General features: G+C 48.9%; 6 protein-coding genes across 6 annotated transcripts; 4 read left to right on the top strand and 2 right to left on the bottom strand.

Annotated features, from left to right (window-relative positions):
* The first annotated feature begins 14 nt into the window (after positions 1-14).
* On the top strand, positions 15-2,433 carry CONPUDRAFT_117641 (SET domain-containing protein). Its single transcript, XM_007766515.1, has 12 exons — positions 15-206; positions 259-265; positions 314-828; positions 883-1,047; positions 1,113-1,266; positions 1,319-1,372; positions 1,432-1,580; positions 1,634-1,642; positions 1,697-1,827; positions 1,885-1,906; positions 1,966-2,023; positions 2,078-2,433. Exons 1-12 carry the CDS (start codon positions 76-78, stop codon positions 2,240-2,242), a joined length of 1,560 nt encoding a protein of 519 aa, XP_007764705.1. The 5' UTR covers positions 15-75; the 3' UTR covers positions 2,243-2,433.
* Positions 2,434-2,876: 443 nt separating this feature from the next.
* CONPUDRAFT_97826 (uncharacterized protein) lies at positions 2,877-6,426 on the top strand. Its single transcript, XM_007766514.1, has 11 exons — positions 2,877-2,976; positions 3,032-3,105; positions 3,167-3,219; positions 3,269-4,273; positions 4,325-4,473; positions 4,525-4,756; positions 5,033-5,089; positions 5,151-5,340; positions 5,394-5,906; positions 5,963-6,153; positions 6,203-6,426. Exons 1-11 carry the CDS (start codon positions 2,906-2,908, stop codon positions 6,248-6,250), a joined length of 2,583 nt encoding a protein of 860 aa, XP_007764704.1. The 5' UTR covers positions 2,877-2,905; the 3' UTR covers positions 6,251-6,426.
* Positions 6,427-6,477: 51 nt separating this feature from the next.
* CONPUDRAFT_117634 (uncharacterized protein) lies at positions 6,478-7,586 on the bottom strand (the record flags this gene model as incomplete). The annotated part of the gene is made up of 2 exons (XM_007766513.1): positions 6,478-7,474; positions 7,528-7,586. 2 exons carry the CDS (start codon positions 7,584-7,586, stop codon positions 6,490-6,492), a joined length of 1,044 nt encoding a protein of 347 aa, XP_007764703.1. The 3' UTR covers positions 6,478-6,489.
* An 80-nt stretch (positions 7,587-7,666) lies between these two features.
* Positions 7,667-9,110, bottom strand: CONPUDRAFT_141834 (60S ribosomal protein L7). The gene is made up of 7 exons (XM_007766512.1): positions 9,076-9,110; positions 9,002-9,017; positions 8,857-8,949; positions 8,517-8,683; positions 8,327-8,464; positions 8,091-8,271; positions 7,667-8,037 (listed from the first exon to the last, which is right to left on the bottom strand). The coding sequence occupies exons 1-7, from the start codon at positions 9,090-9,092 to the stop codon at positions 7,897-7,899; spliced, it is 753 nt and encodes a 250-aa protein (XP_007764702.1). The 5' UTR covers positions 9,093-9,110; the 3' UTR covers positions 7,667-7,896.
* Positions 9,111-9,376: 266 nt separating this feature from the next.
* Positions 9,377-10,970, top strand: CONPUDRAFT_141833 (uncharacterized protein; the record flags this gene model as incomplete). Its single annotated transcript, XM_007766511.1, has 8 exons — positions 9,377-9,798; positions 9,851-9,920; positions 9,971-10,109; positions 10,168-10,212; positions 10,260-10,320; positions 10,374-10,416; positions 10,466-10,788; positions 10,836-10,970. Exons 1-8 carry the CDS (start codon positions 9,553-9,555, stop codon positions 10,968-10,970), a joined length of 1,062 nt encoding a protein of 353 aa, XP_007764701.1. The 5' UTR covers positions 9,377-9,552.
* A 1,053-nt stretch (positions 10,971-12,023) lies between these two features.
* On the top strand, positions 12,024-12,841 carry CONPUDRAFT_79808 (uncharacterized protein; the record flags this gene model as incomplete). The annotated part of the gene is made up of 5 exons (XM_007766089.1): positions 12,024-12,041; positions 12,109-12,165; positions 12,224-12,260; positions 12,320-12,535; positions 12,601-12,841. Coding segments are annotated over 3 exons (237 nt in total), but the record flags the coding sequence as incomplete, so codon positions are not given.
* Positions 12,842-13,121: the final 280 nt, after the last annotated feature.

Below are 13,121 nucleotides of genomic sequence, written 5' to 3'. Positions count from 1 at the left end.
ATTCCCCCTGTTGTACCCCTGAGCGGCTGCTCATACCGACCTTGATCTTGCCTGGAACAAAGCTTTGCTCAGCCAATGACTGATAAATCACTGGAGCGTGCTGCAACTCCGGAGGAGTCTTGGAGCGATGAAGGTGCCAACGAAGATGGAGAATGGTTGGTCGAAGGGATCGTTGCAGAGGAAGTTGACTTGGATGGAACCAAGAGGTGAGCACAAGCTACAGCATGGCGTGTCCCGCCGATGCTGACTGTTTCAAAGATATGAAGTAGGTCCAACCCACCTCAATCTCTCACCATGCTCACAGTGTTGCCAGGTGCAATGGGGAGGTGGATGGAGTCGTCCTGACGGAACCAACACTACTTGGATGTCATCAATTCCTGGCCGAGAGGATCTCGTACAGACGTGGGACAGGAAGCAGAAGCAAATGAGGAAGGATCTCGCAAAAGTGGACTCAGCTATACCGTTGCCTGACACTCTGTCGGTTCATCTTTGGCGAACCGAGCTGCGTGCTCATGCCTTCGATGAAAGGATGAGTAAAGTGCCAACATCTCCCAGTGAACGCAGTGCAGCAGGGTGGGATGAGGAAGTTGAACTGGCTCAGCAACTACCCCTAAAGATGGAAAATCGGGCGCTTCGCCCTCGCTCTCGCCCATATTCATCGCCTGCCAGACAGTCTTCTAGCCACAAACCTCGATCAAAAGATGACCTAGCTGCATCTCACCATGAGTCTAGCTCAACTCCTTGCCGCGAGTCATCTGTACACAGCCCCAGCAATAGTAGTTCCATACCTGCTGTATCGCCTGGATTGACTTCCTCCCCGAAAAGCCGGTATGTTTCATTATTGTCTTTTTGTCACTGTACATGACCTCACCTCTGGCCAAGACGTCAGGTAGTGCAGGAAATGTGGAATAAAGCTACAGAAAAATATCGGTGGAAGAAAGCCATAGAAAAAGCTCCTGCGCCTGTGCTCATTGTAAACGAAATTGATGATGAGGAAGTGCCCCCAGGTTCAGAGACCTTCGAATATTTGGAAAATAATTATTGTTGGTAAGTCGTGACCAGCTGCCCTCCCAACCATAATGCCTGCCTCTTCTCATCTGGCTCGTTTGCAGGGAACCAGACCTGGATCCTCATATGAGTGTTGATGATGCATTATTCACAGCGTGTGATTGTACAATCTGCCATGACCCCTCAAAGTGCGATTGTCAAGTTCCATCCGAGCTTAAGGATGACCATGGTCAGAAGATCAGTGCATATTCTGATGATGTAGGACTTCAATTCTTCAACACTTCTTCCGATGTTGATAGCTCGTATTCAGGGCTTATTCTTGTTCCATGTGCCAGGAGGTGTGGAAGTCCTGGAATGCAACAAGGTCTTACTGTCATGTTCTCCTTCGTCATCCTTGACGCTAACTGATTTTTTATGATGAAGTGCTGCAGATGTGAGATCGCTTGTAGCAACCGCGTTGCCCAGAAACCACGAGATGTAGGGATTGAGATCTTCAAGACCTTGCAGCGTGGATGGGCGGCGCGAGCAACTCATGATCTCGAGGTAGGAAAAGTTCTTGGCATATATACAGGGTGAGTACAGTTGGGTTGTCATAACCTTTCTAACAGTTGGCTTCGCACGCCAGCAAAGTCATGTGAGCCATGCTTTCCTTGTACTGTGCGCTATGAAGGGTCCTGAATGCCCTTAGACGACGAGGAGATGTTGCCAGTTTGGACGCTAATCATTTAGACTATGTCTTCGATCTGGATGGCAAAGAAGATGATGATGGGGGCGATGTGTCAGTTGATGGGCGTTTCTCTGTCGACAGTTACAATCATGGTGAGTTCACAGGACCTTCCATCGCAACCATCTGTAATCGCGCTGCGTCTAACACAGGGAACTGGACACGGTTTATCAAGTGAGTTTCCTCGCCGAGTTGATGCGACACTGAGCCTGACAAGGCTCCATTTCTACAAGCCATTCATGTGACCCAAATCTCGTGGTATACTCAGTAGTTTATGACACTATACCTGAGGTGAGAGCGAAGAACTGTAGTTATGAATTCAGCATATGGCTGAGGCGGTACCAGCTTAATGTTCCATACCTGGCATTTGCTGCGAAGGATGTCATTCCTGCAGGAACCGAGCTGACCATTGACTACTTGGGGTCATCTAGTGGTGATGTGGAGAAGAGAAATATGTCTCAAGTACAAGCGTGCTTGTGTGGTTCTCAGAACTGCAGGGGCTGGTTGTGAATGACGCCACGGTGACGCTGGTAGCTGAACAATAGTTTGCGGACCTTTGTGGGCTAGGGTAGGTTAGGCTTACATAGCTATTTCGAAAACAAGAGTTTATAGTCATGAAGTACTATGAGGTAGATTGATATCAAGAACGACTGTCTTCTGATATAGGGGGAGACTAGACAGATATAGGTTGTGTTTTCGACAGGTGATTTTGAAGATCACAGAACTCAAAGTGCCTTGTTGACCAAACAAATAACCTAAGCGCGTACAAGAATAAATTAATAAAGCTTGCCAATGCCAGTAACTTATAAGTTGTACTTGCTGTTGCTTGCTGTCTCACCTTATCTGCCAATCGTGTTAGGACGGAGCCCCCGGAAAGGTTCCGGAGGGTCCTAACAATTAATCGGGTCAAGTACCGGCTAGCCGAATAGTGCGGCGTTGCGGGGAGAGACTTGAGCTTGAGTTGTTTGCACTCGTCCTTACCTTCATTACCACAGCCCACCAGATCCAGTGGTACCACTACTGGACTTGGTGACATTCCTTGTAATTGTCATCGACTTGCCGGCTCACTTGTTATCTCGCTCTACTGAGTGGTGCTTTCGTGCTGCACTCGCTCGATAAGCTACCAGCCACTTACCCGCCCCAATCCTCTTCTGAGGCTCCCTCATTTCATCCATGTCAACCTATTCGTTTAGCGAGCTTCTTGGTTTCACTTCTATAGCTTGTTGGCTCGGCGCACAGTTTCCGTTTGTCCTGTCTCCTCCGAATCCATCATGTCGGACTCACTTTTCCCTTCGGTAGCCAAGTGGTGGAGAACTTCCAGAGGAAGTCTTGTGAAGGCCTATCGCTCCCTTTCCTCTTCAACTGGCTCCTTGGTCAGTCTATCACTGGTCGCCTTACTTCAAGCTCCAGGGCTCATATTTACGATTCCAATAGGCGATCTTTCCAACCTGATCGGATGCATCCTTACCCACCAACTCCCGTTCCAGGTTAGTACATTGATCAGTCCAGTCGTGACCATCAACTTACTTTACATAGACATGGCTCGCAACATACTTTTGCTTAGTCGACTTCTCGCTACTCATTCAATATTTCTATTACGGTGGAGGGACTTTAACGACCTCACGAGTCAGTGTCTCGTCACGTTCACGAACTGTCTCCAGGCGAGCATTATCATTCGAAAGGAATACTTCCCACTACCGCACTCTGTCGGCAGTTGCCAGTAACGTTGCTGCATCAGCTGCTCTCGCGGCTCAGCATGACGCTGAAGTAGAAGCAAGGCATGCACGCAAGCATCAAGAGCGCGACTTAACTGGACACGAATCGATCCCCAAGTCAACGATACCATCAGAACGTGTTGATGAAGTAGACGATGCCGTGTTCTCCGCCGTATCTGATAGCTTTCATTCGGATAATGGACACGGTAGCGGAAGAAAACGGGTGTCCTGGAGCCAAGAGCGTTTGGATGTGCATGGCGGCTCAACGCATCGGCAGTTATCTCCTGTGCTTCCACCTTCCCTTCGGATCACATCAAGTCGTGAACTGCCTTCCGTCTCGCCGACAGGGACGCGCGGACGTGCACTGCAGCGAGACATCGACGGGGAGGGGGACACGTACGACGATATTGAGCCTTCCAGCAGACAGCCCTCAAGTTCTCGGAGAACGAGCTCTAGAGCCAGTCGACGAGGCGCTGCCATGGTCTTCCTTGGGGTTTGGGCCCTCTTCAGCTTTGGCACGGTGACACGTAATGATGGGGCCATTTCTCTACGCAGCCGGGTCCTTGGAAGGGGCCTATCTACCGAAGTTGACAAAAGTACGCCTACACGTCGTAGTGGAGGCGAAGAAGTCAACATACTTGAAACTTGGGCTTTGGAAAATAGCTCCGTGATAGTTGAGCTTCCCGCGGTACCAGATGCAGAGGATCATGTGCGGCTGGATATCGAGGAGAACCCTCCCTCAACGGAGCGTATTGTCGGGCGTTTCTTCGCCTGGCTGTGTACTACATTATACCTGACCTCAAGATTACCACAAATATGGAAAAACGTAGGTGGTATTCTGATGCTTGCTTGCGTTATAGTGACGAAATGTGCACAGTATGTCAGAAAATCAGTTAAAGGACTCTCATTATACCTTTTTGTGTTTGCTTTCTTGGGCAACTTCTTTTACGTATGTTCCCTCCTCTCATCACCCCCAGCGCATGCGCCTCCACCAATATCCACGGATTTCTTCAAAGAGAGCATCCCGTGAGTTTCATGTTATGTCACTTTCACTAACGAAGCTCACGATCATACTAGTTACTTGCTAGGCAGTGGGGGCACTTTTGTGTTCGACGTCACAATCGTTTCTCAGTTCGCCGTTTATCGCGTGCGTAAACCACGTCAACGAGGGCGTAGTAACTCCGCACGGCATCGAACGATATCAGAGGAGGAATCTGGACTATTGTCAGGGGATGCTCTTGCAAACTCCCAAATAGAAGAGAACCGTCCAACAAGAAGCAGGACTTCTGGTCATCAGGCAAACATCGAGGTATAACGGCATGATACTTTATATCTTTGTCACTATAATTACTTGGATTCTACTACGACCTGAAATGAGCTGCCTCTACGTAGTGAACTTTGAACAGCAGATTGAGCAACAAGATCTTTGATTCTCTGATCACAGTCGGATCAGGTTGTGTTGACCCGCACGTGAGCATTTCAACGGGGATCCGCCATGGTCATGGCCAATCATGTACGTTAAGCTGAGACCACCCTTGACTGTCACTCTCATCAACAAATGCCTCCGTACACTGGGGCTACGCAGCATTCTGAAACGGCTGGCACGAACTCCTCCTTCGACGACCCGCGTCCCGATCATCTGGTGAGCCTCAGTTGAGCGATGTGCAAGTACTGTACCTATTCTTCCGCCGTGATCTTGTTAGCGGGCTTTGGTGTTGGACTATCTCTGTCACAGTTCATACACAAAAGCCGCCCAGACTTTTGCGAAGGAAAGCTCCGTGCACCATCTGGACGCTGATGGTGACGAGATCATGCCTTCCGAAGGCGATGCGGGGGATTATGTCGCTAAGATCTTGACGGAGGAACGAATGAGCAAAATACATCTCCGTAACCGTACGTGCGCCCAGCTTTACATGTTATACACTCTCAGTCATCTCACGCCTTAGGCATACGTCTGAAGATCCTCTCAGGTAGGATAGATGAGGCAACAGAGCTACTAAACCAACACTTCCCTTCCGTCCTTTCGGAAATCCCACCACATAAGCAGGGCGACGCTTCCAGTTCTTCTCACAAGGTGGATTACATCTCATCTACGACAGTGGAGCCCGCGCATCTTTCCCTGAATTTGAAGATACAAGCCTTCATTGAAGGCTGCCGCACAAAGTCTCTGCCCTACCATTCGTCATCCATGTATGAGAATGCTGAGCCACCCGTCCCTGGACCCTCCAGCGCATCAGCGGATGACGAAAGTGCAGCGCAACTACTAGCTCGAGCCCAGAAGATGCACCGCAGCGTTGTATCGCTTACAAAGCCAGGTGATAGAAAATTGTTTATGGAAGAACTCGAGAATGTCAGCAGCTTGCTTGTATACCCGGTTCCAGAAGAGAGCCCAGTGTCCAAATACCTTTCCCAGGAGCGTCGTGACAAAGTGGCTGATCAGATCAATAGCGCTATTCTCTGTCGGTATTCTCCAACATCGCACCCGTGTCTATGTTTGACTTGATTCTTTGTACAGATCGCTGTGATCTTCCCGCAGTATCCCTCCTGGAGCTTGCTGCTCGATATAACAGCGCCATATTTGCCTCATTACAACACCTTCATGTCAAAGTCCCGTCCAAGAGCAACAGACCACCAGGTATTTCTGGTGCAACTTTAGCCGCAGTCACGAGTTCGGGATCAAGTGGCAGCGATAGGGACATTTCGGAGGCAAGCTTCCTGCATAAGTCTTGGAGTGTGTCTGATCATATTTTCACAGTATCTGAGGGCTTTTGATCAACGAAGTTTCCTAGATTCTAAGGTGTAGTTTGATATTATCGCACGTATTTAGTATTGCATTCCAACGATGGCAAAAACCTACATACCTTTCTGCTGTATATTGTCCTTTAAGATACTATTCATCTGGCGTCTCATGTGCTTCATGCATTGTCTTGGGTGTAATATTCGGTCGCAGTGTCTTATTCCCATTACAATTTCTTGCGCACCTCCACTCTTGAGCTTGAATGACGCTCCACGTTCAAAGGGCAAGTTCTTCTGGGTGGTATGTTATACGACAATTTGCACATCGCGCCACGATCCTCTGTTGATTACAGCACGTAAATCAGGAGCGATATAGCAGTCCCGCAAACCAAGAATCTCTAAATTGCGTAGTTTGCTCCAGTCAACCTCTTTAACCAATCGTGATCCAGCTTCCGGTGTGCTCAACCAGACGTTGTAAGATAGATCGAGCACAGCGAGCAATGGGCATATCAGATGAAGCCGGCGTATGGGGAGAGAGGTCGAGACATCGATAAGCGCTAGTCGAGTTATTGTGGGCGGGAGAGACAAAAATTTGCTCGTGGTCAACGGCAATGAAATGATAGCAAACGTATGTGGCGCAGTCGGGCCCGGGGCTTCGAGGCTCGATTCCCAGGAATCTCCCCGAGCACCATGATGTTGTAAAGGCATTTTGCCTAGGTTTCGATCGATTCTCGGGTGGTCGTCTTGAGGGACTTGCAAGACACCGTGCGGACCGACAATGACGCACTCACCATCAACGTACTCCCCCTCGTCGCGCAAAGCATTTAGTACCATATCGGATAGTGGCGATCGTATAGCTGCTAGACGAACTAGATATCGCCGTAGATGAGCTGGAATGTATTCCGCTATTTGCGCCATGTCGCGCTGGCTACACGTCCGGAGGATGGCGTCGAGGCAATACGTAGTAAGAGGCAATATCAAGGCGCCATTAACGAGTGACGTTGAGCCCGGTATGACTAGAGATAGAGCATCTGCCCGGAACTCGGCTGAGTTCTGTTCCCCGTGGCCTGAGCTACCAGGTTTGATTCGATCTTCCACATTGGTCTGCAGAGGGTTTGTCGCCCAACTCCTCGGAGGGTCAGGTCCTGCAAGTCGATCTGGCCGTTCAGTACCTTGAGATACAGAGTAAACGAGATTCGTCGGGAGAGATGGGGTATTGTGTGTGAGTGAGGACGGAAGAATGTCCGTTCGTGCACGATTTATGTTGCGATGATGACGGTACTGTTCTCCTCTGATACATTAATCAATGGGAGGTGTTGGATGTATGATTACATTGCAACGAACCTGAGGTTTCGCAATATCTCGTTTACTCGACGGGATTCAGATAATTCATCTCTTGACATTGTAATGGTGGCGATTTGGGATGACCAAGCCTCATGCTAATAGTACAATTTTAAAGGTCACGCATTCCCCCGAAAATCATGCCCTTCGCAATTGGATATATAAGTACTTAGTATCAGGACTCAATGACACCAAGTACGCTGCCTTGAGCTTAGGAGAGTTTTACAAACGAATCCCCATTTCATAGGACCATATGACATGACGTTAAGATGTTACTCTTCTGGCAAAGCATATCGACATATGGCATTACAAGCTGGCATCCCTCCCCATGCACCCGATCATCCCCCCGTCCAGACAGCCAACAGAGACGCATCAGTTCATTTGCCGGATGAGCTTGTTGATGTTTGTCTCGCGGTCGCCGAAGTCGCCTCCCTGAACGAAGTGTTTGAACTTCCGCGTTCTCCAGCCGCCAGTGGGGTTGGAGAGTTTAAACGGCCACAAGAAGTTCGATGCCTACATATAAGCATTAGTGCCAACAGGCGGATGAAGAATAAATCGATGCGCACCTGCTTGAAGTTGGGGCCAGTAATGGCAATCTCGTGAACGAGATCTTCCACTGACAAAATATCGTATTTTCCGAGGGTCTCCTCTATGATGCTGTTGTTGGTCAAAGGGATGCGCTGTTTGTTGACTTTGCCATAACCACGCTTGTAGATGAGTTCACGGATGGACTTGATGTTAGGTTCACTATGGAAGGGAAACCAATCGAAGGCGAGTCATTTAACCAATAAACAACACGTACCCATACGTAACATATGGCTCAACAAGACGGAGCATTTGCTGAGTGGCCTTGGTCACCTTGACAAACACACCATTGTTAATCTGAAGGAGACGAAGAAGCTGGAGGATTTTGCGGGGTTTGGGGGCTATCTCGTTGATACTGAATAGTATATGTCAATTGGCGAATTTCCACGAGGATATTTCATACGAACCCACGAATACGGATGACAAAGTAAACTTTTGGCTCAGCAGGGACATAGAAGTCACCTGTGGAGCGTGCCGCCCGCTTCAGCCGAATCTCCTCCTTCTCCTTGGAGAGATATTCCTTCACATAGCTCTCCGCGCGCTTGAAGATTACCCCCCGGCGCGCTTTGGCAGCCTAATCGTCAGTCAGTATGTCATCGATGAGAGTCAAGGGAGAGCAAGGATGAGGAAAGTTTCAGTCCCGAAAGATGGTTAATTGAAGGCAACATTGTATGACTAGCCATTCATGAAGGTATGCATCACAGTAACGCGCAAGTGAAAGGTGGTGCATAAAAACAGTCTTCTCACCTTGCGTGCAGCAGTTGCAGCAGAAAGACGCTCTTCCCGAGCCTTCTCAGTTTGCTTGCGTTTTTTGAGGAGCGTCTCCGGGACTTCAATGTCCTGGACAACGTTTGATGAGATCTGGTCAGTGTGTACTCCAAAATCAACGCACCGTGACGGAGGGAACGCTATGTAGTAACGTAGCAGTCAGATGCAGGGTTTAGACGATACAAGGGACGCACGCACGTAGTTGAGGGGGCCATCGCGAATCTTGAGGACGATGAGCTCTAAACGCCACTAATGGCAGCTACTCGCACTCGCTTCGGTGGCTTGGAGCTATACAGTATTAGTCAGCAAGCTCCGCGGTGTACTTGATGGCTGTGCAGCGCGTTGTGCGCCCCTGAGTACGGAAGTGATGCTGTGCCAGGCTGTGAGAGGCTGTGCCATCGCCCTTGCAGGCACTTGCCCAATGCGTAGTAGACATCCCCGGCTCGCCAAGTAACATGTTGTTGATGTTCGTACATGCTCCTGAAACGCCCCCTCATAGACCTTGTGCTCTCCTAACATGGCCCACTTTCGCGTCAGCCCCTTGCTACTAACAAAGTGATTCTATCAAGGAGCTAGCCAACGAGGACCTTGTTAGACGACTACACACTCCGCCACCAATTATCGACTCTCGAGAAGGTTTTACAACTTCAACTGCACACAAGCGCGCAAAAGGGCATGAAACGTTCGGATGCATTAATTATACCTCTGCCATCAGGTGCAAGGTTTGAACAGCTTGAATGTCAGCCTGTCAGGGCTACTTCGACCCCATTCACTCCCAACGGTTCCGACTCTCTTCCCTCAACCACCATGTCTGGCTCGATGAAGATGTCTCTTGTCGCTGTTGCACTCGTCGTTCTTTCCACAACCGACAGGACAGAAGCCCAGTCCTCTAACGCCACCTGCTTAGACCAGTTCAATTGGGTACTTATCCAAATCATTTCGTCGATTGTACAGCCCTTATCTTCGTTGTTAGATGAGTAACAGCCGCCAACAAAATCCATGCTTGGTGGCAGCATACTTGCAAGGAGCTTGCAATGGCGGGGGTAAGTATTGTATCATCTATGCAGTAGCCCTCATCCCCATTTCCTGCTAGATTTTACGGTGCAAGCCTTGCAGCCAAACACCCACTATACCGGTCCCACTCAGGCTCAGACCAATTCCTGTCAGTGCAGTAGCGTCACATATTCATTGATTAGTGCCTGTGCAATCTGCCAAAACCGCACTTATATTGAGTCAGTAGGCCCGCTTGATTCTGCGTCGGCTTCACTCAAATAAACCTTGGCCTAATAGCTGGAGCTCGTGGGATACCAATTGCTCAACGATCTATCCCAAAGTGTAATATTTTTAACCTCACATACAACGTACTATCTCACATCTGCTAGATTTCCCGACAACATCCCTACTGGTACAACGGTTCCGGCTTGGGCATACTTGGATGTTACGGTATTGACTTTAGCACGTGTCAAATTTCGTAAATAACTCATGAAGTTGTTTAGGCTTCCGATACATTCAATGTGACGGCTGCACAGGCTAACGGTGGTGAGCATACCCCTCCCTTCAGGAGAACTCAATACTCACTTGTTCTCAGATTCTCCCGAATCCACAGCCGTCCCGACCCAGACTACTGCAACCGTATTGTCCAGTTCAACAGCGGCGTCGGGCTCTCCTACATCATCCTCACGCACGTCTCATACCGGCGCGATAGCCGGAGGCGTTGTCGGTGGTGTGGTCGGCTTGGCCGCAGTCGTCGGGGCCATCACCTTCTTTACCCTTCGTCGACGTCGCGCTCGAACGCCCCCGTCAGCTTCCTTCAATGAGGGTCGAGGCGGAGGCGGACCTGGATATACGAATAGCATGTACTCCAATCAACAATCTCAACAGCAGGCTTCCATGACTCAACCCAAGTTTTACGTGAGCGTACATTGGGTGCTACTAGAACGCCAGCTGATTATCTGTAGGACCCCTCGGACCCAAGTACTTTCCCGCCAACAGCCCCGACACCTACTATTCACACCACCAATTCCAATTTTCAATCGAACCATCCCTACTCGCCTACGAGGCCCGGTCAGTATAGTGGCGCTCCAGAGATTTAGTTGGCATCTACAATGGTAAAGTCCTGTGCTAGAAGAAGCGCCAAAGCTTGCTACTTTTTGGTGTGCTCCCTATGTACTATTTAGTCCATCGCAATGCATTATTAACGGTGACGTGCCAAAAACAAAAGGTATACAGTTCACAAATATCCGAGATCTCAGGCGATGCCTTGGTTTGGATACCTCAGATGAAGTACAACCATCAACCGAAAATAGCTACTGCTGTAGCACCGGTGTTCAAACGTTCAGACTGGTGCAAACAAATTAGACTCTGGCGAACTCCAACCCGTTCCTTCACGGGTTACCTTGGTGCTTAGCCAAACCTTGTACAACGTATGGCCTTAGTATCAACTCAGCCGCCCAAAAATTTATGCGCCATTCCGGATCCAAAACACGCCCTTCCGAGTGCAAGATCATCACAATTCTTCACTACCATCTGATGGCCCCTGCAAATTGACGTAACTGAGTTTTTACCTATAAGAAAAGCCCAACTGTTCGTTTTCCACCTTCACCTAAATTCAACGTGACTCTTGCTATGCTTTACCTTCTGCTCGTATTTGTTGCTGCTGCTTTCCTGCAACGCCCAAAATAGCAATGTCTCCTGCCCGTCACAATTTGACTGGGTGAGTTGCTGATTGCTTATATCTTCATGATGAACTTGTCGCATGGCTATCTTAATACCACGCCTTTTAGATGAACAACGTTGACCGTTATAGCCCATGTGTGGTAGCTGCCTCCTTGCTACAAGTGTGCCATCCTGCTGGTGATTCTGAGTACAACACATAACCAGGCCATGCACTATGCTTATACGCGTCAATTTAAGGTGTTACCATCTGGTCCCCTGGTTCTGGTAGGAAATACAGCGGTCCCACGGCAGATCTCAGTAATCCATGCCAATGTAGCCGTGTAACGTATTCATTATTGAGTGCGTGCGCGCGGTGCCAGAGTCTCAACTGGACAAATTGAGGTGCTTTCCCTTCCGTTGCTACAGTCCGTGGTAAGTATTAACCAGTGTTATGCGGAAGTTGGGCTGCATGGGCCCAATAATTGCGGCGCAGAATTGATTAGTGATGGGTGGGCCAAGTGGTACTTATAGCCCTTTCTTCATTCCTACTGATCTATATGATCTTCATTCTCAAGCCTCTCAAACTTACCATCGAACATATCTTTACCTCAATGGGCTTACCTAAATGCATCCGTCGGTGTTTTGTAACATCACGCTCCTTTCTTAAGCTTCATCTTATTCGCATGAACAGGACTCTTTTAACGTGACGGCTGCTCAAGCCGCTACAGGTAAATCGGATGATCAACCATCACAAACACACTTTTTCATTCAGTATGAATTTGCTTAGAAACCTCTGGGACGCCATCAGCAATTCCCTCTAAGAGGTACGCCCGTCGGAGCTGTAGTCGGTGGAGCAGTAGGCTTGGCTGCCATCACAGGCGTCCTATGTTTGATCCTTCGCAAACACTAGTGTCAAATCTTACGATCTGAGCAAGCCTGTAGCAGGACAGATTCATCTCAAGTTTCACAGTGGCAGCAGGGTATAGTGCAACATAAGTTATACGTTGAGTGCCCATCATTAATCTCGTGCTCGAATGCAGTTCATTTATATGCCTGTCCTCGACACAGGATCCGTCGGACCCCAACACTTTCCCATTCCCTCACATTGAAGATACTGCCCATGCCACAAGTGTCAGTCGGCCTGGCCAGTACACTGGCGCACCGGAAATAAGCACAACCATGTGAAGAAACTTGAAAACGACATAGATATGGTAGAACATAAGGGGTAATATTTAGTTCGATTTCAATATATAGCCCTGGCATGGACAATACATCCTCTGACCTCTCTGCAGACTCATTAATCGTTTCACCACATAAGGGAGACTACACGGGAAGGAGCTCCAGGGATATTAATTTCTTTAGAAGCAGGCTAGGCAGGGGTACAGTGATAACGTGCATGTGGGTGAAGAGGTGTCGGTACATTAGGTGACTAACTTATTCACTTGTATCCCAGAATACTTAGCCAAAGAATGCAACGTAGTGTTCAATCTGAGGCGCCCGGAGATGCTTGAAGAGCCATAGGATGGCCAGCCAAGCATGTGGTAAGCCAACGCCTGGGTAGTTGTTAAAAGATGAGGAAGGCGGGATGT

This window comes from Coniophora puteana (genome assembly GCF_000271625.1).
Source record: "Coniophora puteana RWD-64-598 SS2 unplaced genomic scaffold CONPUscaffold_2, whole genome shotgun sequence".
In the NCBI taxonomy this organism is placed as follows: domain Eukaryota; kingdom Fungi; phylum Basidiomycota; class Agaricomycetes; order Boletales; family Coniophoraceae; genus Coniophora; species Coniophora puteana.
Note: the sequence above shows the minus strand (reverse complement) of the source record. Positions and strands in the feature narration are given on the sequence as shown.